Here is a 25,707-nt window from a genome sequence, read left to right as displayed (position 1 = left end):
AAAGAAACAATTTCCACACAGAAGATTTTAAAAAATACAGTACAAGTGGAGGTGGAATGGAATAGAACTCCTGCTCAAATCAGAGACAGAGAAGCAGTTTCAGCGACAGGTTACTATCGATACAATGCTCCTCAGACAGGATGAAGAGGTCAATACTCCCCAATGCCATTAGGCTTTACAATTCTACCGCCAGGACTTAAGAACTTTTTAAAAGCTATTATTAATGCTTTTTGAGATAGTGATTTAGATGCATATCATATTTTTTACTGAGTTAAGTATTGTATGTAATTAGTTTTGCTACAACAAGTGTATGGGACATTGGAAAAAAAGTTGAATTTCCCCATGGGGATGAATAAAGTATCTATCTATCTATCTATCTATCTATCTATTTTCATCTAATTATCAAATCACCAATCACATAAACCTGTTTCTTTTCTGTTCTGATATATAGAGGACTAATGATTTAGATGGTAATGTGGGTGAGCTGATCAGTAAACTGGCAGATGACGCCTGCATTGGAGGTGTGGTGGACAGGGAAGATGGTAACGACAGAATGTAGATCTACGTTTAGATCAACTGGGAAAGTGGACAAGGAACGGCAGAAGGAATTCAACTCAGACAAGTGTGGGAAGTTAATCCAGTGAATGACAGGACCCTGGGGAATGTTGAGGAACGGAGATACCGATGGAAACAAGTATTTCATTGCCTGAATGAAGATGCACATTGGTGCTAGAAAGTTTGTGAACCCTGTAGAATTGTCTCTATTTCTCCGTATGACCTAAAATGTGATCATATCTTCATGCAAGTCCTAAAATTAGGTAAAGAGAACCCAATTAAATAAATAACAGGAAAAACCATTATACTTGTTCATTAATTTATTGAAAAGAAAGATCCAATATTACCTGCCATTGGAGCCGGGTTGGACATAGTGAAGTGAGGAAGCCTCTTCATATGAACGGCAGTGGAAATCAGAGCTTCACTGAAAAACCGAATGCTTTCCACCCTGTGATGTATAATGTCCAGTCCTGTGTTTTTCCTTCAGCCACACACTGCTGTCTCCTCACAGCACAATATTCTCTCCACATCCCTGGTTTCATGGCATGAACTCAGTTAACCTTTCTTTAAATGTTTACTCAGCCACAGTTTTAAACTCCAGTCTGGCTCTCTTCAGACCTCGAAAAAATTGAAAACGAGATGCTGGAGGAACTCAGCGGGTGAGGCAGCATCTGTGGAGGGAAACGGAACATCGACATTTCGGGTTAACACCCGCTCAGTTCCTCCAGCATCTCGATTCTTGCTCGAGATTCCAGCATCTGCAGTCTCCAGTGTCTCTATTTTCAGAACTCGTCCCTTTCAGTCCTGCCTCAGACTGAGCCAGGCTCTTCTCTCCGGCTTCAGTCATGTTCTGCCTCTTATGCCAATCACGCCCTCTGGGGCACAGGCTACCAAGAGCAGCTCGCCAGAGGCCTCTGACCTGGGTTGAACACCGATCGCTCGTCTGGCTTCTGCTTACACCAGACGACTCCAATCATCCTCCAGGCGAAGGTCCTTCCTATCCCGTGGTGAGCATGTGGAGATTCAGTTGTCGCATCTGTCACACTGCGGTTTTGCAGGACGGGGTTAACCCATGCCCAACACTCTTCTTTTCGCAGCCAGGCTGGGGCTGACCATGGCTGAGGCTTTCGTTATGTTCCCACCTGTTTAATGTGTTCCTGATCCCACCTTGTTGTGGAAATGGCCCTTTGAACACTCGTAGGAATAGAACCGTCATTCACGAGACTGCAGCGCCCCCTAGAGGACAATCGCGGTACCGCAGGGTTCAGCAGCTCCCGAACGTGAAAGGATCCTGAACCCGGAAGTACCGGGAGTTAACATGGCTTCGAAAGGACAGGTCGAGAGTTGGACCGACGAGGCAATTTGTCCCATCTGCCTGGATTTCTTCACCGATCCGGTGTCACTGGCGTGTGGACACTACTTCTGCCGCTCCTGTATCACACGGTGTTGGGAAAGGGAGGAGAGAAACTCCTGCCCGGAATGTAGAGAGGAGTTTGCAGACCGCACCCTCAGGGCCAGTCGGGCCTTAGCTAATCTGTCTGAGAAAGCTCGAAAATTAAACCTGAATCCGAAAGGGAAGGAAAATAAACTTTACTGCGAGGAACACGAGGAAGAACTGAAGCTGTTTTGTGAAAACGACAAGAAACTGCTCTGTGTGATTTGTAGAGATACACGGGAACACAGGGAACACCGCTTCCTGCCGATTAAAGAAGCCGTTGAAGTATATAGGGTAAAACAAATCGATTTTGATCACTTGATGTTTTTTCATTTTATATTTATTTGTATATGACAATCAATTGGCTTGACTCAGCACTGCATCTTTAATGTCTAATTCCTTCACTCTCTGCTTCCCAGGAACGGGTTAAATCTGCGTTAGACTCTCTCACAGAAAAGAAATGCGAGCTCGAGGAAATGGAGCGGCAACAGAAAGAGAAGATTTCCGGAGTTCGGGTGAGGCTTCTTCAGAATTTCTAATGTCGTTGTGTAGTTTTGTTCCCTTTAATGCAGAATATCAGCTTTGGTGATCACTTTCGATCCTGGCCTTTTGTGCTGTCTGTGGGGAGTTAGCATGTACTCCTTGTGAACACGATGGGCCGATATTGTCATAAATCCTGGTTGAATGTTTAATTCACTACCGTAATTAACCCTGGGAAGGTGGGTGGTCTGTGAATCAAGTGTAAATGAATGGGTCAGTGAGGAATAGTGGGTTTAAGGGAAAGTGAGGGAGTGGGATTGAAGCTCTGAGAACCAACATAATAATTTAATGGACTGAATGGTCACTGTCCATGTCATAAGGAAATACTTCACAGCCAAATAATAAACCAGCCTCTCCTTTCATTCGACAGGAACAGTCACACAGTGTTCAGTCCCACATCACATCCCAGTTTGCTGAACTGCGCCGGATTATCACCGAGAAAGAGCAGCACACACTCCGAGATCTCAGGGAAGAAGAGGAGAGGATTCTAAATCCAATGGAGAAAAATCTTCGAGAGATTCAAGAGAATTTAAATTCCATCCAGGAGGAAATCACAAAGTTACAGGAACAGATGGAGCAACAAGAAAATGTGATGTTTCTCATGGTGCGAAATTTGAGTTGGTTTCTGTAGAGGGGCACAGTGACAGAATAATGTATTTTGATCAATGTGGTCTTTACAAATATTGCAGCTGTAAACTGATTTAAACCAGACAGATGTTTTGACTGTTCCAGATTGTTGTTGTCCCCAAACCGGCCTCCCACAACATCTATACATCATAGGACAGATCTGGGAATGAGTTACTCTGATCAGAGCACTGAGCTGGTGATCGTTTCTGTGATTCCCACGTATAATATCCCCTGAGACTCAGAGTAACACCCAGTTACAGTCACAGTCTGTGAGTGTGTCTGGTGTGGTGGGTGTGAGGGTCACTCTATCGATCAGTGGGAACTGAGGTTGAATTGCAGAATGTGACCCACACATCAGACTTACCATCTATATCCAGATTGCATCAGATTCACTGTTTTAGAGAATTTTGCACTGTCTGTTTTCCTTTTCAGATATATTCTTCTTCGGATTATATCCCAATTTACATCATAGACAGGTCTTTCAGTCCATTCTCTCCCATCAATTTCCCTGCTTCACAAGCCTCCTCCCACCTCCTCACCACACCCAGCAACAGTGCCCCCAACTCCATGGTCCCTCATGTGTTTATCCAACTTCCCCATTACAATCAATCTCTGCTGTTCCACTTCAACCACTCCTGTGGCTGTGAGTTCCACGTTCTCTTGCCAAACCACCTGGCATTTTATGTTTAATTTAAGGTCTCCCATAAATAGAGATGGTTTCTCCAATCTAATCCATCACTCATTTTAAATTCCTCCATCTTATCATCCTGCCATCATATCCAGACAAAAATACACCACCTGTCCAGCCTTTCCTGTCAGTTGCATCCATTCATTTGTGGCGTAATTTTCAGAAACATTCTTTGTAATTTTCCCCGTGGTTCTGAACTGTTTGTGTGTGTGAGTGACTGTGAGAGTGGGAACTTGCGACACCTTGTAATGACTTGGGTGAAATTCAGGATGTGGACAGTGAGCCTAAATCTTCTCAATTTGTGTTTTATTTATTCCAGGAGGAAGCTCGTCGGAAGAGGAGGTAGGACACGGTCTTTACTGAAACTCTATGGATTTGTGAAATAATTCAAAATTGTAGAATGTGACCATGGATTTAATATTTACAGGACTAGTGACGATGTCCGGGAATTGTCAGTGACAGATGGAGCCCTGCCAGATGAAAGATTCTATCACCCCTATTTGTTGAACACAGCATTGAGAGAAACACTTGATGCCATTAATCAAGGTAAGACTTACAAAGATTCATTTCTCCTTCTTTGTGATACACAATTGCAGAATGCCAATGAGATGGCTTTATAGAGCCCCTTGTGGTTGAGCCCACTCGTGGCCTTTAGGGGCCAGTGATATAATTGACCCCCCAGTTTGAGAGGGATTAGATAAAACCAGATGTGTCAGTATTACAGTGAACTAAAGGGAATTACAGAGGCATGGGAGAGGAGATGGCAAAGTTGATTGGAAGTGGATACTGGCAGGGATGACAGCAGAGCAGCAAAAGCTGAGGTTTCTGGAAGCAGGAGCTCTGACGGAGATCTTTCAGATGTCATTAGAAACGGGAATTGTGCCGGAGGATTGGCGTATTGCTCATGTGGTTCCATTGTTTAAAAAGGGTCCTAGAAGTAAGCCTAGCAATTATAGACCTGTCAGTTTGACATCAGTGGTGGGTAAATTAATGGAAAGTATTCTTAGAGATAGTACCGTAGATTCCGCACTACAGAGCGCACCTGATTAAAAGCCGCAGGCTCTAATTTTAGAAAGAAAATCAATTTTGTACTTGTACAAGCCGCACTGGATTTTAAGCCGCAGGTGTCCCATGTTGTAATATGAGATATTTACACAGAAAGATATTACACGTGAGGATTTTTTAACTTTTAATTAAATCCGTATGGTAACATAAACAAATACATATTGCAAATGCTTTTTTTCGAACTGTGCCTGTAACACGGCTACTTTTAAATATACATACGTATCGGTAACACACAAATTACGTTGCATATACTTTTTCACTGAACAGTGCATGAACAACATTCCAACATCTCCTAACGATTGGTAAAAAAAATATATATACTGCAGCCTACCAGGAAAAGTTATTGATCGCCTTCTTCATCTTCCTCCTGTGCACTAAAACCATCAAAGTCCTCTTCTTCAGTGTCTGAATTGAACAACCTCAGGATCTCGTCACTCACTTCAGTCTCTTCGTTGTCGCTCTCACTTGAGCGCACGCGATCCTCTTCATCACGCAGCAGTCCAGCCTTTCGAAACCCGTTGGTGATGGTGGATGTTGTGACACGGCTCCACGCATTTAGGATCCACTGGCAGACTTGAGTTAAAGATGCTCTTCGCATGTGGCCTGTTTTGGTAAAGGATTTCTCGCCGCTCGTCATCCAAGTCTCCCACTCAACGCGCAGCGCCACTTTAAATGCCCGGTTCACGCTGATGTCCAGTGGCTGCAAATACTTCGTGGTGCCCCCAGGAATCACAGCTGGAATTGAGTTTGTACTCTTGATGGCAGCTTTCACTGAATCTGTTACATGAGCCCTCATGCTGTCCATAACGAGCAACGCTTTTTTTCTGTGAAAAAATCCCCCCGGTCGCTTGGCGTAGCACTCTCTCAGCCAATCCTTCATTAGACTCTCCATCATCCAACCTTTCTTATTGACTTTCACCATGATTTATTTTGGGAATTTTTCCTTTGGCATTGTCAGCCGCTTAAAAATCACCATCGGTGGAAGCTTTAGTCCGGATGCTGTGCAGCTCAGAACACAAGTAAAATGCGTTCTCTCATGGCCACTTGTTTTCAGTATGATGGACGAGTCACCTTTTTTATTAACAGTCCGAGTGAGAGGCAGGTCAAACGTCAAAGGTACTTCATCCATATTTATGATTTCATCTGGCCCGATGGAATTCTCCGCTATCGTTGTTTGAGTGAATGTGCGGAAGTTAGCAAGTTTTTCCTCGTGGTCGGGAGGGAGCTGCTGACACAGAGTCGTGCGTACCCTGATGGACAGGCCTTTTCGTCTCATAAATCTAAAACACCACGATGGCCCACCTCTAAAATATTTGATTTTCATTTTGGTGGCGATTGCTTTAGCCTTCAGTCTGATCTGCACGGTGGAAACACCGCGGCCGCCTGCTCTCTGTGTGTTAACCCAGTCTTCAAGAAAGTTTTCAAGTTCGGGCCATCTGCTATGATTACCTCTGAAAGCTTTTGTCGTCTTTTTGCATTGACTCAGTTCTTCACGCTGGCGTCTCCACTGTCTCACCATCGATTCATTTATGCCAAGATTACGTGCAGCAGCTCGATTTCCTTCTTCAACCGCCAGATTGATCGCCTTTAACTTAAAAGCTGCATCATATGCTTTTCTTCGAGTGTTTTCCATGTTGATGAGGGTGAGTACAAATGACTGATTTACAATAATTTAATTGTGAAAGTGCGCTTGATTTATCGTACAATTTCATTGGACCTCTGTGAACTACTCATCAATTTTATTGGTCTACTGTTACGAGGCAAAATGTTTTTGGCGGCATGAAAAAAAACCATGCATTAGCCGCACCGTAGTAAAGGCCGCAGTGTTCAAAGCTGTTCAAAGCGTGGGAAAAAAGTAGCGGCTTATAATCCAGTATCTACGGTATTTATAATTATCTGGATAGACAGGATCTGATTAGGAGTAGCCAGCATGGATTTGTGCGTGGAAGGTCATGTTTGACAAACCTTATTGAATTTTTTGAAGAAGTTACGAGGAATGTTGACGAGGGTAAGGCAGTGGATGTAGTCTATGTGGACTTCAGCAAGGCCTTTGACAAAGTTCCACATGGAAGGTTAGTTAAGAAGGTTCAGTCGTTAGGTATTAATGCTGGAGTAATAAAATGGATTCAACAGTGGCTAGATGGGAGATGCCAGAGAGTAGTGGTGGATAATTGTTTATCGGGATGGAGGCCGGTGACTAGCGGGGTGCCTCAGGGATCTGTTTTGGGCCTAATGTTGTTTGTAATATACATAAATGATCTGGATGATGGGGTGGTAAATTGGATTAGTAAGTATGCCGATGATACTAAGGTAGGAGGTGTTGTGGATAATGAGGTGGGTTTTCAAAGCTTGCAGGGAGATTTATGCCGGTTAGAAGAATGGGTTGAACGTTGGCAGATGGAGTTTAATGCTGAGAAGTGTGAGGTTCTACATTTTGGCAGGAATAATCCAAATAGAACATACAGGGTAAATGGTAGGGCATTGAGGAATGCAGTGGAACAGAGAGATCTAGGAATAACAGTGCATAGTTCCCTGAAGGTGGAGTCTCATGTAGATAGGGTGGTGAAGAAGGCTTTTGGAACGCTGGCCTTTATAAATCAGAGCATTGAGTACAGAAGTTGGGATGTAATGTTAAAATTGTACAAGGCATTGGTAAGGCCAAATTTGGAATATTGTGTACAGTTCTGGTCACCGAATTATAGAAAAGATATCAATAAATTAGAGAGAGTGCAGAGACAATTTACTAGGATGTTACCTGGGTTTCAGCACTTAAGTTACAGAGAAAGGTTGAACAAGTTAGGTCTCTATTCATTGGAGCGTAGAAGGTTGAGGGGGGATTTGATCGAGGTATTTAAAATTTTGAGAGGGATAGATAGAGTTGACGTGAATAGGCTGTTTCCATTGAGAGTAGGGGAGATTCAAATGAGAGGACATGATTTGAGAGTTAGGGGGCAAAAGTTTAAGGGAAACACGAGGGGGTATTTCTTTACTCAGAGAGTGATAGCTGTGTGGAATGAGCATCCTGTAGAAGTAGTAGAGGCCAGTTCAGATGTGTCATTTAAGGTAAAATTGGATAGGTATATGGACAGGAAAGGAATGGAGGGTTTTGGGCTGAGTGCGGGTAGGTGGGACTAGGTGAGATTAAGAGTTCGGTACGGACTAGGAGGGCCGAGATGGCCTGTTTCCGTGCTGTGATTGTTATATGGTTATATGGTTAATTCGGAAGGCGCAGTTTAGATAAATCCCAAAGAAAAAGAAGTTTACTAAAGGGACGTTGAGGCAACCATGGCCAACAAGGGAAATGAAGGACAGCATGAAAGGAAAGGAGAGGGCATACAACATTGCAAAAAAAAAAATTAGTAGAAAGTCTGAGGATTGGGAAAGTTTGACATATGGAAAATCGTGTAGGTAGGTGTATGATCGTGCACTTTGGTTGAAAGAAGAAATGTGTAGACTATTTTCTAAATGGGGAGAAAATTCAAAAGTCAGGGTGCAAGGGGATTTGGAGACCCTGTGAAAGATTCCCTAAAGGTTAACTTGCCAGTTGGGTTGGTAAGGAGGACAAATGCAATGTCAGCATTCACTTTCAGAGGGATGGACATAACAGCAGGGCTTTATAAGACTTTGCTCTGGCTGCACTGGGAGTATTGTGAACAGTTTTGTGCCTGATAACTAAGAAAGGATGTGCTGGCATTGGAGAGTGTCCAGAGGAGTTTCACAAGATTGATCCCAGAAACGAAAGGGTTAACATGTGAGGAGTGTTTGATGGCTCTAATCCTGTCCTCACTGGAGTTTAGTAGAGTGAGGGAGGATTGCACTGAAACCTATTGAATATTGAAAGATGTGGTTAGAGTCAACATCGGGACGATATTTCATATAGAGGGTGAGTCAAGGACCAGAGGACACAGACTCAGACAAGATCATCCTTTCTCACCATTTTGCCCTGGAGCAACCCTTGAAATAATTTTCAGGTCTCAAGGAACCCCTGTACAAAAAATATTATATCTGCAGCTCATGGTACGTTAACTTGATCAGTAAGTTGCAGATATAATAATCTAAAAATAATTGTCAGCTTTGTTTTAAGTAGATAATCAATTTGTAGCCAACCATTCTTGAAAAAAAAACAGGTAGTGAAGATTAGCTTCAGTTTCTTGAAATTAATCTCTTTCTTTCCCTTTCATAAATTTTAAAAACTCAGAAGGCAAACATAATAAATTTCTGTTCAATAACTGGTTCTGCAATTCTTCGAGGTGGTTTCTTATGAGACTCTCAAGTCCAAGTAGCAGTGGAAACATTTCAGGATTTCCTTTTGCAACATGATTTTTCCAAAGATTCTCTTTTGTTTAAAATCCAAGAATCTTGTCACTTGAAGGCAGAACATTTTCTCCATGGCCTTGCAGAGACTTGTTCGTATGATGAAAAATGTCTGAAGTAGCCTAGTTTCTGCAGCCATTCTTCATCTTCAAAGCACTCAGCAAGACCTGTCCTACTATTTTCTCGATAGTCCTCCTGCAATTCACCGTTCAGCTCAAATACCCTGTTGAGAACTCTTCCTCCGTTAAGCCACCGGATTTCTGTATGTGCACTTTGTCCAGGTCTTCACACAGTTTTTTAGACATTCTCGAGTGAACTGGTCTTTGCTTAATAAAGTTAATCATTTTTGTAGCATCATCCAGAACTTTTTTCATTTCATCACCAAGCGTTTTTGACATCAGCACCTCTCTGTGAAGAGAGCAGTGTGTTGTGACAACATCAGGGTTTTCCTTAACAGGAGAAACGAAACTTCTCATGGAGCCAACCATTGATGGGGCACCTCAGCACAGATATCAACACAGTCCCTCCAAGACAGACCTTTTGTTTTCAGCTATGAAACAAAACAGTAGATATATATATATATATCTTGGCCTTTGCTTCTTTCAGGCAGCGCTTTGCAATAGAAGAAATATTTTTGAATTTCACCATCGTTTACAAATCTTACAAATGCTACAACATGACATTTATTGGTGAAATCTATTGACTCATCAACCTGGATAGAGAAGCTGTTGTTTTTCAGTTTATCACACAAAACCTTTTCAGTATCCTGTGACGTGTCATCAGTACGTTGACTGAGAGTGAAACATCTTCATATTCTTGTCCTAGCATTTTACCCACAATAGTTGTACATAGAAAAAAAAACCATAGGAAAACATAGAAAACCTGCAGCACAATACAGGCCCTTCGGCCCACAATGTTGTGCCAAACACGTTCTTACGTTAGAAATTACTAGGCTTAGCTATAGCCCTCTATTTCACTAAGCTCCATGCACCGCTCCAAAAGCCTCTTAAAAGACCCTATCGTATCCGCCTCCACCACCATTGCCGGCAGCCCATTCCACGCACTCACCACTCTCTGAGTGAAAAACTTATCCCGACATCTCTGTACCTCCTCTTCAGCACCTTATTCCTGTGTCCTCTTGTGGCAACCATTTCAGCCCTGGGAAAAAGCCTCTGACTCTCCACACTATCAATGCCTCTCATTATCTGATACACCTGTATCAGGTCACCTCTCATCCTCCGTCACTCCAAGGAGAAAAGGCCAAGTTCACTCAACCTGTTTTCATAAGGCATGCTCCCCAATCCAGGCAACATCCTTGTAAATCTCCTCTGCACCCTTTCTATGGCTTCTACATCCTTCCTGTAGTGAGGTGACCAGAACTGACCACAGTACTCCAAGTGTGGTCTGACCAGGGTCCTGTATAGCTGCAACATTACCTCTCAGCTCCTAAATTCAATTCCACGATTGATGAAGGCCAATACACCATATGCCTTCTTAATCACAGAGTCATCCTGCACAGCTGCTTTAAGTGTCCTATGGACTCGGACCCCAAGATCCCTCTGATCCTCCACACTGCCGAGAGTCTTACCATTAATACTTGACACTTATCTGGGTTGAACTCCATCTGCCACCTCTCAGCCCAGTTTTGCATCCTATCAATGTTCCACTGTAATCTCTGACAGTCCTGCACACTATCCACAACACCTCCAACCTTTGTGTCATCAGCAAACTTTCTCATCCATCCCTCCACTTCCTCATCCAGGTAATTTATAAATATCACGAAGAGTAAGGGTCCCAGAACAGATCCGTGAGGCACTCCACTGGTGACCGACCTCCATGCAGAATATGACCCATCTGCAATCACTCTTTGTCTTCTGTGGGCAAGTCAGTTCTGGATCCACAATGTCCCCTTGGATCCCATGCCTCCTTACTTTCTCAGTAAGCCTTGCATGGGGTATCTTATCAAATGCCTTGCTGAAATCCATATACACTACATCTACTGCTCTTCCTTCATCAATGTGTTTAGTCACATCCTCAGAAATTTCCCTTCTCTATCACCGGCCTATCCTCCCTCTCGCACTGTCTACAAGCTTTCTCTATTTGTGAGCCAACCTCCTCTTCCCCAGTCTCTTCAATTTGGTTCCCACCCCACAACAATTCTAGTTTAAACTCTCCCCAGGAGCCTTAGCAAACTTCCCCGCCAGGATATTGGTCCCTTATAGGATTCAAGTGCAACCCGTCCTTTTTGTACAGGTCACACCTGCCCTAAAAGAGGTCCCAGTGATCCAGAAATCTGAATCCCTGCCCCCTGCTCCAATCTCTCAGTCACGCATTTATCCTCCACCTCATCCTATTCCTATTCTCACTGTCACGTAGCACAGGCAGTAATCCCAAGATTACTACCTTTGCTGTCTTGTTTCTCAACTTCTTTCCTAACTCACTGTAGTATTTTTTCAGGACCTCTTCCCTTTTTCTACTTATGTCATTGGTACCAATATGTACCATGTCCACTGGCTGTTCTCCCTCCCACTGCAGGATATCTAGGACGCGATCAGAAACATCCCAGACCCTGGCACCTGGGAGGCAAACTACCATCCCACTTTCTTTCCTGCGTCCACAGAATCGCCTGTCTGACCCCCTGACTAGTAGTCCCCTATCACTACTTCCTTCCTCTTCCCTTCCCTACCCTTCTGAGCCACAGGGCCAGACTCTGTGCCAGAGGAACGGCCACTGTCGCTTCCCCCAGGTAGGCTGCCCCCCCCCCCCCCAACAGTACTCAAACAGTAGCACTTATTGTCAAGGGGTACAGCCACAGGGGTACTCTCTAGTACCTGACTCTTCCCCTTCCCCCTCCTGACTGTGACCCACTTGTCCGTCTTCCGTGGCCCCGGTGTGACCACCTGCCTGTAACTCCTCCCTATCACCTCCTTGCTCTCTCTGACTAGGTGAAGGCCATCGAGCTGCATCTCCAGTTCCCTAACTCAGTCCCTGAGGAGCTGCAGCTCGACACACCTGGTGCAGATGTGGTGGTGCGGGAGTCTGGGAGACTCCAGGTCCTCCCACATCTGACACTGAGCACAGCAAACTGGCCTCACACACATACTTCCTTCCTCGCCTTGTCCCGTTACTGCCCTATCTGTCTCTCACTCCGCTGCCATGCTGGCATTATTAGGCTCTCAGCAACTGTGTGACTTTTCCCTTTCTGGGTAATAAGTTCTGCTACCAAATAACTTGTGTCCTGGATCCTCTCACCGACTGTGACTTTATTAACAAAAGCTTTACTCTGTGTCTTTTGATATTCCAGTAGCCGTTTAAAATAATCAACTCTTTTACGTGTCATGTGACTGATTTATAGTTAAGTGCCTTTTCAATTATGCTTGAGCCATTGTTACATTTGTAGGTGGTTTGCCACAGATCAGACTCAATGGGTCACCAGTCCGTGTAAAACCAATTGATGAGTAGCTTTCATTGTAAAGACGGACTTTTTTGTGTCCCTTGTTGCATTAGGGTCGTGAAATGACTCAGAAGATTGTAGTTCCTCATCCTTCAGCTTATGAAAATTGTCCATAGGCCGAGGCCTAGACTCCTCCTCTTCAATCTCACATTTCCTCATCAAATAATTTCCACATTACTGTCTTTAGAGTGAAAATTTGATCTAATATACCTAATCAGATTTGTGAGCCATGATTTTTTTCATGCACAATGCCGTGCTGACTGTCCTTGCCTTTCCACGTGCTGTCAATCCTGTCTTTCAGAAACTTTATCTCTACTGATATTAGGCTCAGTGGCCTGGAGTTCCCCGGCTTGCTCATCGAGTCCTTCCTATCACCTGAGCCCCCTCCAGTCTTCCAGCAACTCACCTGTGGTGAATTGTCAAGCAAATATGTCTGCCAGGGTCTCTGCAAATTCATCCGTGTTCTCATGAGGGGCTGTGGGGTTGGGATCGTAGGCAAGAAAACAAAGAGATCCTCGTCAGCCATCTTCATTCCCTCCACCTTGTAGATTCATCTATACACACTGCTCCAAGGATCTTCCCCTTAGTAATAATGATCAGGGAGGCACAGAAAGAATCTGTAATTCCCAACAAGTACCTTTATTGTCTCCACGTAAGCACACATCAACTTACACAACTGATTACCTGAGTGCTCACCTGATCCTCCATGAACAGTCACAGAATAGAAAAGGTTCTCCCAGTGAATAAGAGTCTCTGCTGGCCATGTGTTCCTCATAGTCCCGTTTTCAATCTCAACATCGGTGGGGCATTTCAAATCCACGATGGTGGCTCTCAGAGAGTCAATGTAGCCAGCACACTCGAATCATCTGCTTTTGTATTCATTCCTTACCAATTCAAATGTTGCATCTCAGTGTTATCGGCTGTGGGTCATGTGACTGACTCATTCGTACTGGTTCTACTCCAAACAGCATTCATTCATTGCCCTTTCGCCAGCAAATGACAACTAGTAATTTCTGGCTCATTGTTCTCTTCAGTATCCGTGGAGAATCATGAAGAACAGATACAGACCCCAGCAGTCACAAACCTCCAGCCAAAGAACATATCAGAAATAACTTCTTATTTGGAAATGAGCCTTAGCCCAGCAGATTACCCGAAGCATTGTGTCTACTTTAAAGCACTTCTCAAGCCAAGCAACTTAAGTTCACAGAGTTCATAAAACGGCAGCTTCTATCTCCTTCCACCTCATGGCAAGAACAAAGACAATTGGTCTGTCTGCTTCCACTGTCCTTGATGCATTCAGATTGACTCATTTGTAGCCTGTAGTTCCTCCTCCTGGCCAAAAACTCTGTTCACTAACAGGCTTTCCACCCCTCTCCCATCCGCCTCTGGTTCCACCTGCCATTCATCTTTCCCGGAATGATTCCCATTATCATCTCCGTTACTGAGATTACAAAACAAGGCAGCCTTTGGTTTCCTGTTTTTCACTTCCTCACGCTCTCCGTCACCCACCCCTGTAACCTCGCTCCATCTTCCTCTCACTCTTCCCTGTGTCAATCTCCATCTATCATTCACCTCCCAGTGTCCCCAGACTCCCCCACCCCGTTCCTCCCACAGATGTTGCTTGACGCAGTGAGTTCCTCCAGCAGTTTGTGTGAGGCCTGATTATTGGATATATTTAAGGCGGAGGCAGAGAAATTTTTGAAAGATTGGGGAATTGACGGTTTTGGCGATCCGACATAGAAGAGGAAGGATGCCGTTATTGATCAGTCTCTGTCACATTGAATGAAGGGCCTGTTCCTGTGCTGTACTGTTCCATGTTGTCTGTTCCCTGTTTCAAAGAATGAGAGGGGATCTCAGGGAAACACGAAACTCTTCCCAGGCTCAACGGACAGGATGCAGGGAGGATGTTTCCCCTGTCAAGCAGTCGAAGGTCAGAGGTCACTGCCTCAGGGTGGTTGTACCCTCGAGAGGATGGTGTATCTTTGGAGTTCTCTGCACTGGAGGGATGTGGGGTCTCAGTCATTCCATTGATTTAAGGTCACAGAGTCATCTTTGTACAGCACAGAAATGGGCCTTTCAACCCATCATCTATGTACTGATCTATTTACCCATCTACACTCATCCATTGGCTGGTATTAGTGACACGCCTTCTGTGCCTTGTCTATTGAAATATCCGTCCAATTGAACCTTAAACACAGTGGACTGGAGGCCTGTGACCTGCAGGTGTCACTGCTGTGTCCGCGGTTGTTTGTCATTCATATTAATGATTTGGATGAGAATGTAGGGACAGAGTTAGTCGGTTTATGAATGACACTAAAATTCGTGGTAGAGTGGACAGTGAAGAGGGTGATCTAAGCTTACAACGGGCCCTCCATCAACTGGACCAGTGGGCCGAGGAATGGCAGGTGGAGTTTAATTCAGGGAAATGTGGGGTGTTGTATTTTGGGAAATCAAACCAGGACAGGACTGACACAGCAATTGTACCACTCTGGAGGAAGTTGTCAAACAGAAAGAGCAAGTGGCACAGGTACAAAGTTCCTTCAACACTGTGACACAGTTTAGCATGCTTGCCTTCATCAGTCAGAATTCTGAGTACAGGAGCTGGGACTTCCTGATACGTGTGTACAAGTCGTTGGTCCGGCCACATTTGGAGCAGTGTGTACTGTTCTGGTCACCTTGGGATGTAACTCAGCTGGAGAGGGTGTAAACAGATTTACAAGGATGTTACGGAGGCTGGAGAGCTTGGGTTATAAGGAGACGCTGGAGAGGATGGGTCCTTCTCTCTGGAACTGAAGAGGTTGCCAGAAGAAGCTGCAGAGGTGGGTAGTGCAACCCAAGAATTTATCATTCGCCTAATCACAAGACAATTCACAATAATCTCAGTAACCTGGTAATCGGTACTCCTTTGGAGGAAACCAGAGCATCTGGCGGAAACGCACACAGTCACGGTGGGGGGTGGGGGACGTAGAAAACACCTTCCAGACAACACCGGAACTGAACTCCGAACTGAAAAAGCAGTGACGTTGTAATAAACTCGCACAAACTAGGAAGATGCCCAGCAAATGGGACTAGGTCATTAAAGCAAGTTGGTTGGCACAAATGTGTTGGGCCGAAGAGGCTCCCTGACGTCCTGTTTAAACCCCTCCAGTATTCACTCACCCAATCCCCATCTGGATCGAACAACACACACAAAATGCTGGTGAAACGTCGACAGTGCTTCTCCCTATAGATGCTGCCTGGCCTGCTGTGTTCCACCAGCATTTTGTGAGTGTTGTTTGAATTTCCAGCATCTGCAGATTTCGTCGTGTTTGCCCATCTGGATCGAGTTGTTTTCCACCGCTTGCCCACACCGGTTTTTTCCATTCTTGAGGAAAGATCGGGACTTGAAACGTGGCCTGGCCACATCCCTCCAAACGTGCTGCTCGATCCGTTAAATTCCTACAGAATTGTGTGTGTGTTATTCAGGAAAACTCTGCTCTTTATCCCGGTGGAAAAACCTCGGGAAGATGCCGGTTGTCCATCCGCTGTGTTTGTGTAAAACCCCGGGAAAGGGTCCTGTTGGCCACCTGCCCGAGTCTCCCCCGCCCCCCCCCCCCCCGATCCCGGGGCCGCGCTGCCCGAGTCTCCCCCCCGATCCCGGGGGCCGCGCTGCCCGAGTCTCCCCCCCGGTCCCGGGGCCGCGCTGCCCGAGTCTCCCCCCGATCCCCGGGGCCGCGCTGCCCGATCCTCCCCCCGATCCCCGGGGCCGCGCTGCCCGAGTCTCCCCCCCGGTCCCGGGGCCGCGCTGCCCGAGTCTCCCCCCGATCCCCGGGGCCGCGCTGCCCGATCCTCCCCCCGATCCCCGGGGCCGCGCTGCCCGAGTCTCCCCCCGGTCCCCGGGGCCGCGCTGCCCGAGTCTCCCCCCCGGTCCCGGGGCCGCGCTGCCCGAGTCTCCCCCCGATCCCCGGGGCCGCGCTGCCCGAGTCTCCCCCCCGATCCCCGGGGCCGCGCTGCCCGAGTCTCCCCCCCGATCCCGGGGCCGCGCTGCCCGAGTCTCTCCCGATCCCCGGGGACGCGCTGCCCGAGTCTCCCCCGATCCCGGGGGCCGCGCTGCCCGAGTCTCCCCCCCGATCCCCGGGGCCGCGCTGCCCGAGTCTCCCCCCCCCCCCCGATCCCCGGGGCCGCGCTGCCCGAGTCTCCCCCGATCCCGGGGGCCGCGCTGCCCGAGTCTCCCCCCCGATCCCCGGGGCCGCGCTGCCCGAGTCTCCCCCCGATCCCCGGGGCCGCGCTGCCCGAGTCTCCCCCCGATCCCGGGGCCGCGCTGCCCGAGTCTCCCCCCCGATCCCGGGGACTCTCTAATTCTCTGCTTCTCCCCCCAGTCTCTGTCACCCTGGATGTGGAAACGGCGAATCCGGAGCTCGAGGTGTCTGAGGATCGGAAGAGTGTGAGAAACACCGGGACCCGGAGGGATCTCCCTGACACCGGGAAGAGGTTCACAGAATGGTGTTGTGTGCTGGGATCGGAGGGATTCACATCGGGGAGACATTACTGGGAGGTGGAGGTGACGGGGAATCGGAACTGGTATCTGGGAGTCGCCGCAGAGTCTGTGGAGAGGAAGGGACGGGTCACACCGAGTCCGGAGACCGGATTCTGGATCATCACGCGGATTGATGACGAGATGCGGGTTCACACCTCCCCTGAGTCCCGTCTCCCTGCCGGTCCCATCCCCGGGAGGGTGGGAGTTTATCTCAGTTACGAGTCCGGGACAGTTTCATTTTACAACGCGGAGACCAAGTCCCATCTCCACACCTTCACTGGGAATAAATTCACGGAGAAACTTTATCCTTTCTTCGAGACTTGGGATACAAACCAGTGGCTGAGAATCTGCTCCGGTTCCGCTCCGGGTCTGTAAACGGGTCGGGTCCCGGGACCGGCGTCAGGAGTAAGTCAGTGTAAATATAAATGTGCGGAGAGTGAAATAAACACGATGTGAGAATTATCGATCCATTAATTTTAACCCGTTCACCGCATCCGTCAATGGAACAGAAACACTGCGAAGATGATAGGAGAGCGGGAGTGATGGATGAGGGAAGCTGGGAGGTGATAGGAGAGCGGGAGTGATGGATGAGGGAAGCTGGCAGGTGATAGGAGAGGGGGAGTGATAGATGAGGGAAGCTGGGTGGTGATAGGAGAGGGGAGTGATGGATGAGGGAAGCTCGGAGGTAAAGGGGAGGGGATGGATGAAGGAAGGAGCTGGGAGGTGATAGGGGAGGGATGGATGAGGGAAGCTGGGAGGTGATAGGAGAGGGGGAGTGATGGATGAGGGAAGTTGGGAGGTTATAGGAGAGGGGAGTGATGGATGAGGGAAGCTTGGAGGTGATAGGAGAGGGGGAGTGATGGATGAGGGAAGCTGAGAGGTGATAGGAGAGGGGGAGTGATGGATGAGGGAAGCTGGGAGATGATAGGAGAGGGGGAGTAATGAATGAGGGAAGCTGTGAGGTGATAGGAGAGGGAGAGTGGATGGATGAGGGAAGCTGAGAGGTGATAGGAGAGGGGGAGTGATGGATGAGGGAAGCTGGGAGATGATAGGAGAGGGGGAGTAATGAATGAGGGAAGCTGTGAGGTGATAGGAGAGGGGGAGTGATGGATGAGGGAAGCTGAGAGGTGATAGGAGAGGAGGAGTGATGGATGAGGGAAGCTGGGAGATGATAGGAGAGGGGGAGTAATGAATGAGGGAAGCTGAGAGGTGATAGGAGAGGGGGAGTGATGGATGAGCGAAGCTGGGAGGTTATAGGAGTGGGGGAGTGATGGATGAGGGACGCCCGGAGGTGATAGGAGAGGCGGAATGATGGATGAGGGAAGCTGGGAGATGATAGGAGAGGGGGAGTAATGAATGAGGGAAGCTGTGAGGTGATAGGAGAGGGGGAGTGATGGATGAGGGAAGCTGGGAGGTGATAGGAGAGGGGAGTGATGGATGAGGGAAGCTGGGAGGTGATAGATGAGGGAAGAAGCTGGGAGGGGATAGGAGAGGGGGAGTGATGAATGAGGGAAGCTGGGAGGTGATAGGAGAGGGGGAGTGATGGATGAGGGAAGCTGAGAGGTGATAGGAGAGGGGGACTGATTGATGAGGGAAGCTGAGAGGTGATAGGAGAGGGGGAGTGATGGATGAGGGAAGCTGGGTGATAGGAGAGGGGGAGTGATGGATGAGGGAAGAAGCTGGGAGGTGATAGGAGAGGGCGACTGATGGATGAGGGAAGCTGGGAGATGATAGGAGAGGGGGCAGGATGGATGAGGGAAGCTGGGAGGTGATAGGAGAGGGAGAGTGATGGATGAGGGAAGCTGGGAGGTGATAGGAGAGGGGGAGTGATGGATGAGGGAAGCTGGGAGGTTATAGGAGAGGGGGAGTGATGGATGAGGTAAGCTGGGATGTGATAGGAGAGGGGGAGTGATGGATGAGGGAAGCTGGGAGGTGATAGGAGAGGGGGAGTGATGGATGAGGGAAGAAGCTGGGAGGTGATAGGAGAGGTGGAATGGATGGATGAGGAAAGCTGGGAGGTGATAGGAGAGGGGAGTGATGGATGAAGGAAGCTGGGAGGTGATAGGGGAAGGGGAGTGATGGATGAGGGAAGCTGGGAGGTGATAGGAGAGGGGGAGTGATGGATGAGGGAAGAAGCTGGGAGGTGATAGGAGAGGGCGACTGATGGATGAGGGAAGCTAGGAGATGATAGGAGAGGAGGGTGGGGATGGATGAGGGAAGCTGGGAGGTGATAGGAGAGGGAGAGTGATGGATGAGGGAAGCTGGGAGGTGATAGGAGAGGGGGAGTGATGGATGAGGGAAGCTGGGAGGTTATAGGAGAGGGGGAGTGATGGATGAGGTAAGCTGGGATGTGATAGGAGAGGGGGAGTGATGGATGAGGGAAGCTGGGAGGTGATAGGAGAGGGGGAGTGATGGATGAGGGAAGAAGCTGGGAGGTGATAGGAGAGGTGGAATGGATGGATGAGGAAAGCTGGGAGGTGATAGGAGAGGGGAGTGATGGATGAAGGAAGCTGGGAGGTGATAGGGGAAGGGGAGTGATGGATGAGGGAAGCTGGGAGGTGATAGGAGAGTGGGAGTGATGGATGAGGGAAGCAGCTGGGAGGTGATAGGGGAAGGGGAGTGATGGATGAGGGAAGCTGGGAGGTGATAGGAGAGGGGGAGTGATGGATGAGGGATGAAGCTCGGAGGTGATAGGAGAGGGGGAGGGGATGGATGAGGGAAGCTGGGAGGTGATAGGAGAGGGGGAGTGATGGATGAGGGAAGCTGGGAGGTGATAGGAAAGGGGGAGTGATGGATGAGGGAAGCTGGGAGGTGATAGGAGAGGGGGAGTGATGGATGAGGGAAGAAGCTGGGAGGTGATAGGAGAGGGGGCAGGATGGATGAGGGAAGCTGGGAGATTATAGGAGTGGGGTGGATGGATGAGGTAAGCTGGGATGTGATAGGAGAGGGGGAATGGATGGATGAGGGAAGCTGGGAGGTGATAGGAAAGGGGGAGTGATGGATGAGGGAAACTGGGAGGTGATAGGAGAGGGGGAATGGATGGATGAGGAAAGCTGGGAGGTGATAGGAGAGGGGGAGTGATGGATGAGGGAAGCAGCTGGGAGGTGATAGGGGAAGGGGAGTGATGGATGAGGGAAGCTGGGAGGTGATAGGAGAGGGGAGTGATGGAAGAGGGAAGCTGGGAGGTGATAGAGGAGGGAGAGTGATGAATGAGGAAAGCTGCTTATCCTTGTAAGTGGAACCAGTGCTACACCTGCCCTCACACTTCCCCCCTCACCACCATTCAGGGCCCCAGACTGTCCTTCCAGGTGAGGCGACACTTCACCTGTGAGTCGGCTGGTGTGGTATACTGCATCCGGTGCTCCCGGTGTGGCCTCTTATATATTGGTGAGACCCGACGCAAACTGGGAGACTGTTTCGCTGAACACCTACGCTCTGTCCGCCAGAGAAAGCTGGATCTCCCGGTGGCCACACATTTTAATTCCACGTCCCATTCCCATTCTGATATGTCTATCCATGGCCTCCTTTACTGTCAAGATGAAGCCACACTCAGGTTGGAGGAACAACACCTTATATACCGGCTGGGTAGCCTCCAACCTGATGGCATAAACATTGATTTCTCTAACTTCCATTAAAGACCCTCCTCCCTTTCTTACCCATTCCCTGATTTATTTTTCCCCCTCCTCTTTTTACTCTCTCTGTCCATCACTCTTTGCCTGTTCTCCATCTCCCTCTGCTGCTCCCCTCGCCCTTTCTTTCTCCCGAGGCCTCCCGTCCCATGATCCTTTCCCTTCTCCAGCCTTGTATCCTTTTGCCAATCACCTTTCCAGCTCTTTTTCACCCCATCCCCTCAGGTCTTCTTTTATCATTTCGCATTTCCCCCTCCCCCTCCTACTTTCAAATCTCTTACTATCTTTCAGTTAGTCCTGACGAAGGGTCTCGGCCCGAAACGTTGACTTCTTCCGATAGATTCTGCTGGCTTGCTGCGTTCCACCAGCACTTCGTGTGAGTTGCTTGAATTTCCAGCATCTGCAGATATCCTCGTGTTTGCGCCAAAAGTTATTGTTGACAGAATCTTGGCACCGCCAGGAGATCAACATTTACTGTATAGTGAAGGAGGTCCCAAATTGTTGCTGGGCAGCGAGATTTGCACTCCACGACCATGAAGGAACGGCCGAACTATTAACCAGCTGGAAATGTTTTCCGGGATAAATGGAAATTGGAGCAGAGGAAGTGAACAGATTCCGATGTTAGATCCCTTCACTGACCTGAGAGGAGCGGAGAAAGGAGCAAAATCCAGGATTCTGAGGGAAAGGGACAGGAGAGGGAGCAAGCTGATGAAATGGTGCTTTTCACATTGATTGGGTGTAAATTGGAATATTAAATTGCACCATTTAACGGTAGTGTTCATTATCCAATCACTTCCTCTGCTAATAGAATACTGACTATTCAATGTCATTGTTAAGGAACTGATTTAAGTGCATGACACCACTCGGACTGCAGCAGCTGGAGTCGGTCCTTTCAACCTTTTCAAGGACAGTTAGAGGGCAGACAATGTTGGTCCTGCTTTCAATGTTCACATTGCGTAAACAATACACTCTTACTCCTGCTCTTCATATTTTGATGATAAATTTACTCTGCCTCCTGAATCAGCGTGGATAACTTCACTCACCTCAACTCTGAACTGATTCCACAAGTGACAGACCAGCTTTCAAGGACTCTGCAATTTATTTATTTGCCGTTTGGTTGCCTCTCTGACTGGACGCCCGTGACTCGTGGTGTGCTGCAGGATCGATGCTGGGTCCATTGTTTGTCTTCAATTTCAACGATTTGGATGATACTCTGGTAAACGGAATCAGCAAATTTGCAGCTGACAAGTTCTGAGCGTAGTGGACAGCAAGGCAGAACTTCCAAGCATTCAGCTGGTAAAATGTTCTGAAAATGGCAGATGGAATTTATTCCAGACAGGTGAGGTACTGCACATTCTGGAGGACAACCCAGGGTAGGATTTACACGGTGAATGTCAGTGGTCTGAGGAGTGCAGAACAACAGAGGGATAAAACATTGGTGAGGACTAATTTGGAGTATTGTCTGCGGTTCTGGTCTCCCACCTGCAGGAAAGATGTAAGTAAGATTGAAAGAGTACAGAGAAAATTCAGAAGGAATTAGAGGACCTGAGTTAGAGGCATAATTCCCTGGAGCTTCGGTGAGTGAGGCACGATTTGATAGAGATAGACACAATTATGAGTGGTACAGTATAGTAGGGGAAATACATGCAGGCTTTCCCAATGTGTTTGATGGGACTACAAGTAGAGTTCATAGGTGAAGGGTGAAGGGTGAAATATCGAAGGGGACCGGGTTCACTGGGAGAGTGGTGCGAGTGCAGAACAAGCTTCTTGCAGAAGTGGTTCAGTGTCAATGTTTCAGTTTGGAAAAGTACATGCATGGGTGGGGTTTTGTCCAGGTGCAGGTTGATAGAATGAGACCGAATGAGAGTTTGGCACAGATGGGCCGAAGGGTTTGTTTCTGTGCTGTAGTGCTTTATAATTCGATGTCTATTGGCAGAAATTGTCCCCTTTTGCACATTAATTACTTGTTTCAGTTTATTATTATCTTTCCAAATTTCTATTGTATTTGCTGTAAACGCTGCCAAGAAAATGAATTTCATTGTTGTTCATCTTGACACGTGCGTACTTTGATAATAAATCACTTTGAGTTTGCTCCAGCTGAAAGTTCCAGTACGGTATTTTGTTTCTGCCCTTCCTGCAGTACCGGTTTACAGCGGCTGGTGGCGGTAGTGTGTCGTGAAACTGACAGATAGTCAGGCTCAAACAAGAGAAAATGTGCATTTGCTGGATATCTGAGCAACCCACACAAAATACTGGAGAAACTCAGCAGGCCGGGCAGAGTCCAGTCGACAGTTCGCGCCGAGACCCTTTGGCAGGATGAGGAGTAGAGTTAAAAGGTGTGTGGGGAGGGGGGAGAGAAACACGAGGTTACAGAAACCGAGAGGGGCAGGGATCAAGCAGAGCGCTGGGAAGATGTTTAGTGAAGAAGACACAGGGCTGGAGACGGGGAGTCTGGTAGAAGAGGACAGAAGGCCATGGGAAAAAAGAAGGCGGTGAAGGATGCGATGGGCAGGCAAGGAGATGAGGTGGAGAGGGAAAAGGGAATGGGGAATCGCGAAGGAGATATTCAGTCTGTTCGCTATCCCTATCCGTACATTGGAAACGTCACTGACGTAAATTGAATTTTCTCACATCTTACCATCTGGATTGGCAGAGCACTGAATTCAGGATATTAACAACGATGAACGACGGTTTTACAAATCAGCAGAACATCAGTCAGGACGGAAATGTAGATGTTTGAAAATTCAACAAATTCCCCAGCTTCCACACCCATCTTCACTTTAAACACAGGAAAGTTATCAAAACTCACTAACCTCCCATAGCACCACACACAGATTCTTCTTCTATTTCCGTCAGTTTAGACGCGTCGAGGCGTATTACTGCCCTGCGCAGGATGTATAATTAATTATATAATTTCAGGAAACTCAGATTTTCGAATATAAACTAGTCGCACATATAAACTGAATAATAAATTCTTCAATCAGATGGTGGTTCTCTTGATGGACAAACAAAGATTTAATAGAAAAACAAAGTACATTTAAGTCAGACAGCCTCTTGAACAATATGCAGAATCTGAACAGATGATAACCCTGCATGGTCGAGAGTCTTCTATCCACCATAAGGCCCAGAGGATTGCTAATAATTCTGTTGTAAAGACAGAAATACCATCTGAAACCCGGTGACCAATCTTGACTCCAAGTTGATATGTGTACATCCCAAATCCTGCCTCACTGCTGTCTGGGTCCACTGAGCCATCAGTAAAAATCTTCAGATATGATCCCCATTTATTATTTAAATATTCATTTACGATCGACGCTGTTGAAATTGCTCTGCTTCCTTGAAGCAGTAAAAGGAGGAATAGGTCTATTTCTGGTTCTGGCAAAAGCCAAATGGGAACGGGTGGCAAGCAAATTTGGTCAGCTATGTCTTCCTCAATCAATATTGAAGACATACAAAAGAATGCAAAGGAAATATAGCTCCAGGTGGAGCACAGACAAAACAAATCAAAAGCAAAAAGGCTGCCAGACAATTTACAAGATTACGTAAATAGACTTTCAAAAAAAGAGTTGACACAACAGTGGTATCACGGCAGCAATATAAAATAAAATGAGTGAAGGAATCCGGTTAGGCACCACACCCACTCATGAGACTAGACAGGTCAAGGTCACTCTGTATGTGAGGTAATATGACACTGAGCCAAGAAAGGTCCCCGTATACTCTCAAATGAATTTTGTGTATTGGGTTTGTGCAGACGCAGCCTTTCCATCTGTATATTAGACAACATCTCCCTGAGCCAGTGTGCAAGGGTAGGTGGAGTAGTAGACTTCCAGGTCAGAAGAATAAGTTGCTTAGTAAGGGGCGGCCGTGGCTGACGAGGGAAGTAAAGGGCAGTATAAAAATAAAGGAGAAGAAGTATTACATAGCAAAGATGAGTGGGAAACTGGAGGACTGGGAAGCTTTTAAAGAGCAACAGAAGATAACAAAAAAGGCAATATGCCAAGAAAAAATGAGGTACGAAGGTAAACTAGCCAAGAATATAAAGGAGGATAGTAAAAGCTTCTTTAGGTATGTGAATAGCAAAAAAATAGTTAAGACCAAAATTAGGCCATTGAAGACAGAAACGTGTGAATTTATTATGGGGAACAAGGAAATGGCAGATGAGTTGAACAGGTAATTTGGATCTGTCTTCACTAGATCCGAATTAGGGTAAAGGATGAACTGAAGGAAATTTATACTAGGCAAGAAACGGTGTTGGATAGACTGTTGAGTCTGAAGGCTGATAAGTCCCTGGGACCTGATGGTCTGCATCCCAGGGTACTTAAAGAGGTGGCTCTAGAAATCGTGGATGCATTTGGTAATCATTTTCCAATGTTCTATAGATTCAGGAACAGTTCCTGCTGATTGGAGTGTGGCTGATGTTGTCCCACTTTTCAAGTAAGGAGGGAGGGAGAAAACAGGGAATTATAGACTGGTTAGCCTGACGTCAGTGGTGGGAAAGATGCTGGAGTCAATTATGAAAGAGGAAATTACGACACATTTGGATAGCAGTAGAAGGATCAGTCTGAGTCAACATGGATTTATGAAGGGAAAATCATGCTTGACTAATCTTCTAGAGTGTTTTGAGGATGTAACTATTAAAATGGACAAGGGAGAGCTAGTGGATGTAGTGTACCTGGACTTCCAGAAAGCTTTTGATAAAGTCCCACATAGGAGATTAGTAGGCAAAATTAGGGCACATGGTATTGGGGGCAGAGTACTGACATGGATTGAAAATTGGCTGGCTGACAGGAAACAAAGAGTAGTGATTAGCGGGTCCCTTTCAGAATGGCAGGCTGTGACCAGTGGGGTACCACAAGGTTCAATGCTGGGACCGCAGCTGTTTAC

The 25,707-nt window shown here is 47.2% G+C and overlaps 1 protein-coding gene across 1 annotated transcript; it reads left to right on the top strand.

Moving 5' to 3' along the window:
- Positions 1-1,872: 1,872 nt before the first annotated feature.
- LOC140719455 (zinc-binding protein A33-like) lies at positions 1,873-17,653 on the top strand. The gene is made up of 6 exons (XM_073034138.1): positions 1,873-2,284; positions 2,410-2,505; positions 2,901-3,134; positions 4,165-4,187; positions 4,273-4,391; positions 17,037-17,653. The coding sequence occupies exons 1-6, from the start codon at positions 1,874-1,876 to the stop codon at positions 17,567-17,569; spliced, it is 1,416 nt and encodes a 471-aa protein (XP_072890239.1). The 5' UTR covers position 1,873; the 3' UTR covers positions 17,570-17,653.
- Positions 17,654-25,707: the final 8,054 nt, after the last annotated feature.

This window comes from Hemitrygon akajei, chromosome 2, assembly GCF_048418815.1.
Source record: "Hemitrygon akajei chromosome 2, sHemAka1.3, whole genome shotgun sequence".
Classification (NCBI taxonomy): domain Eukaryota; kingdom Metazoa; phylum Chordata; class Chondrichthyes; order Myliobatiformes; family Dasyatidae; genus Hemitrygon; species Hemitrygon akajei.
This window is presented reverse-complemented; position numbering and strand designations above follow the sequence as displayed.

Coding starts and splice junctions, on each gene's coding strand:
- LOC140719455 (XM_073034138.1), top strand. CDS start 1,874: ATGGCTTCGAAAGGACAGGTCGAGAGTTGGACCGACGAGGCAATTTGT. Junction 2,506..2,900: donor AGAAGATTTCCGGAGTTCGG/GTGAGGCTTCTT, acceptor TTCATTCGACAG/GAACAGTCACACAGTGTTCA. Junction 4,188..4,272: donor GAAGCTCGTCGGAAGAGGAG/GTAGGACACGGT, acceptor TAATATTTACAG/GACTAGTGACGATGTCCGGG.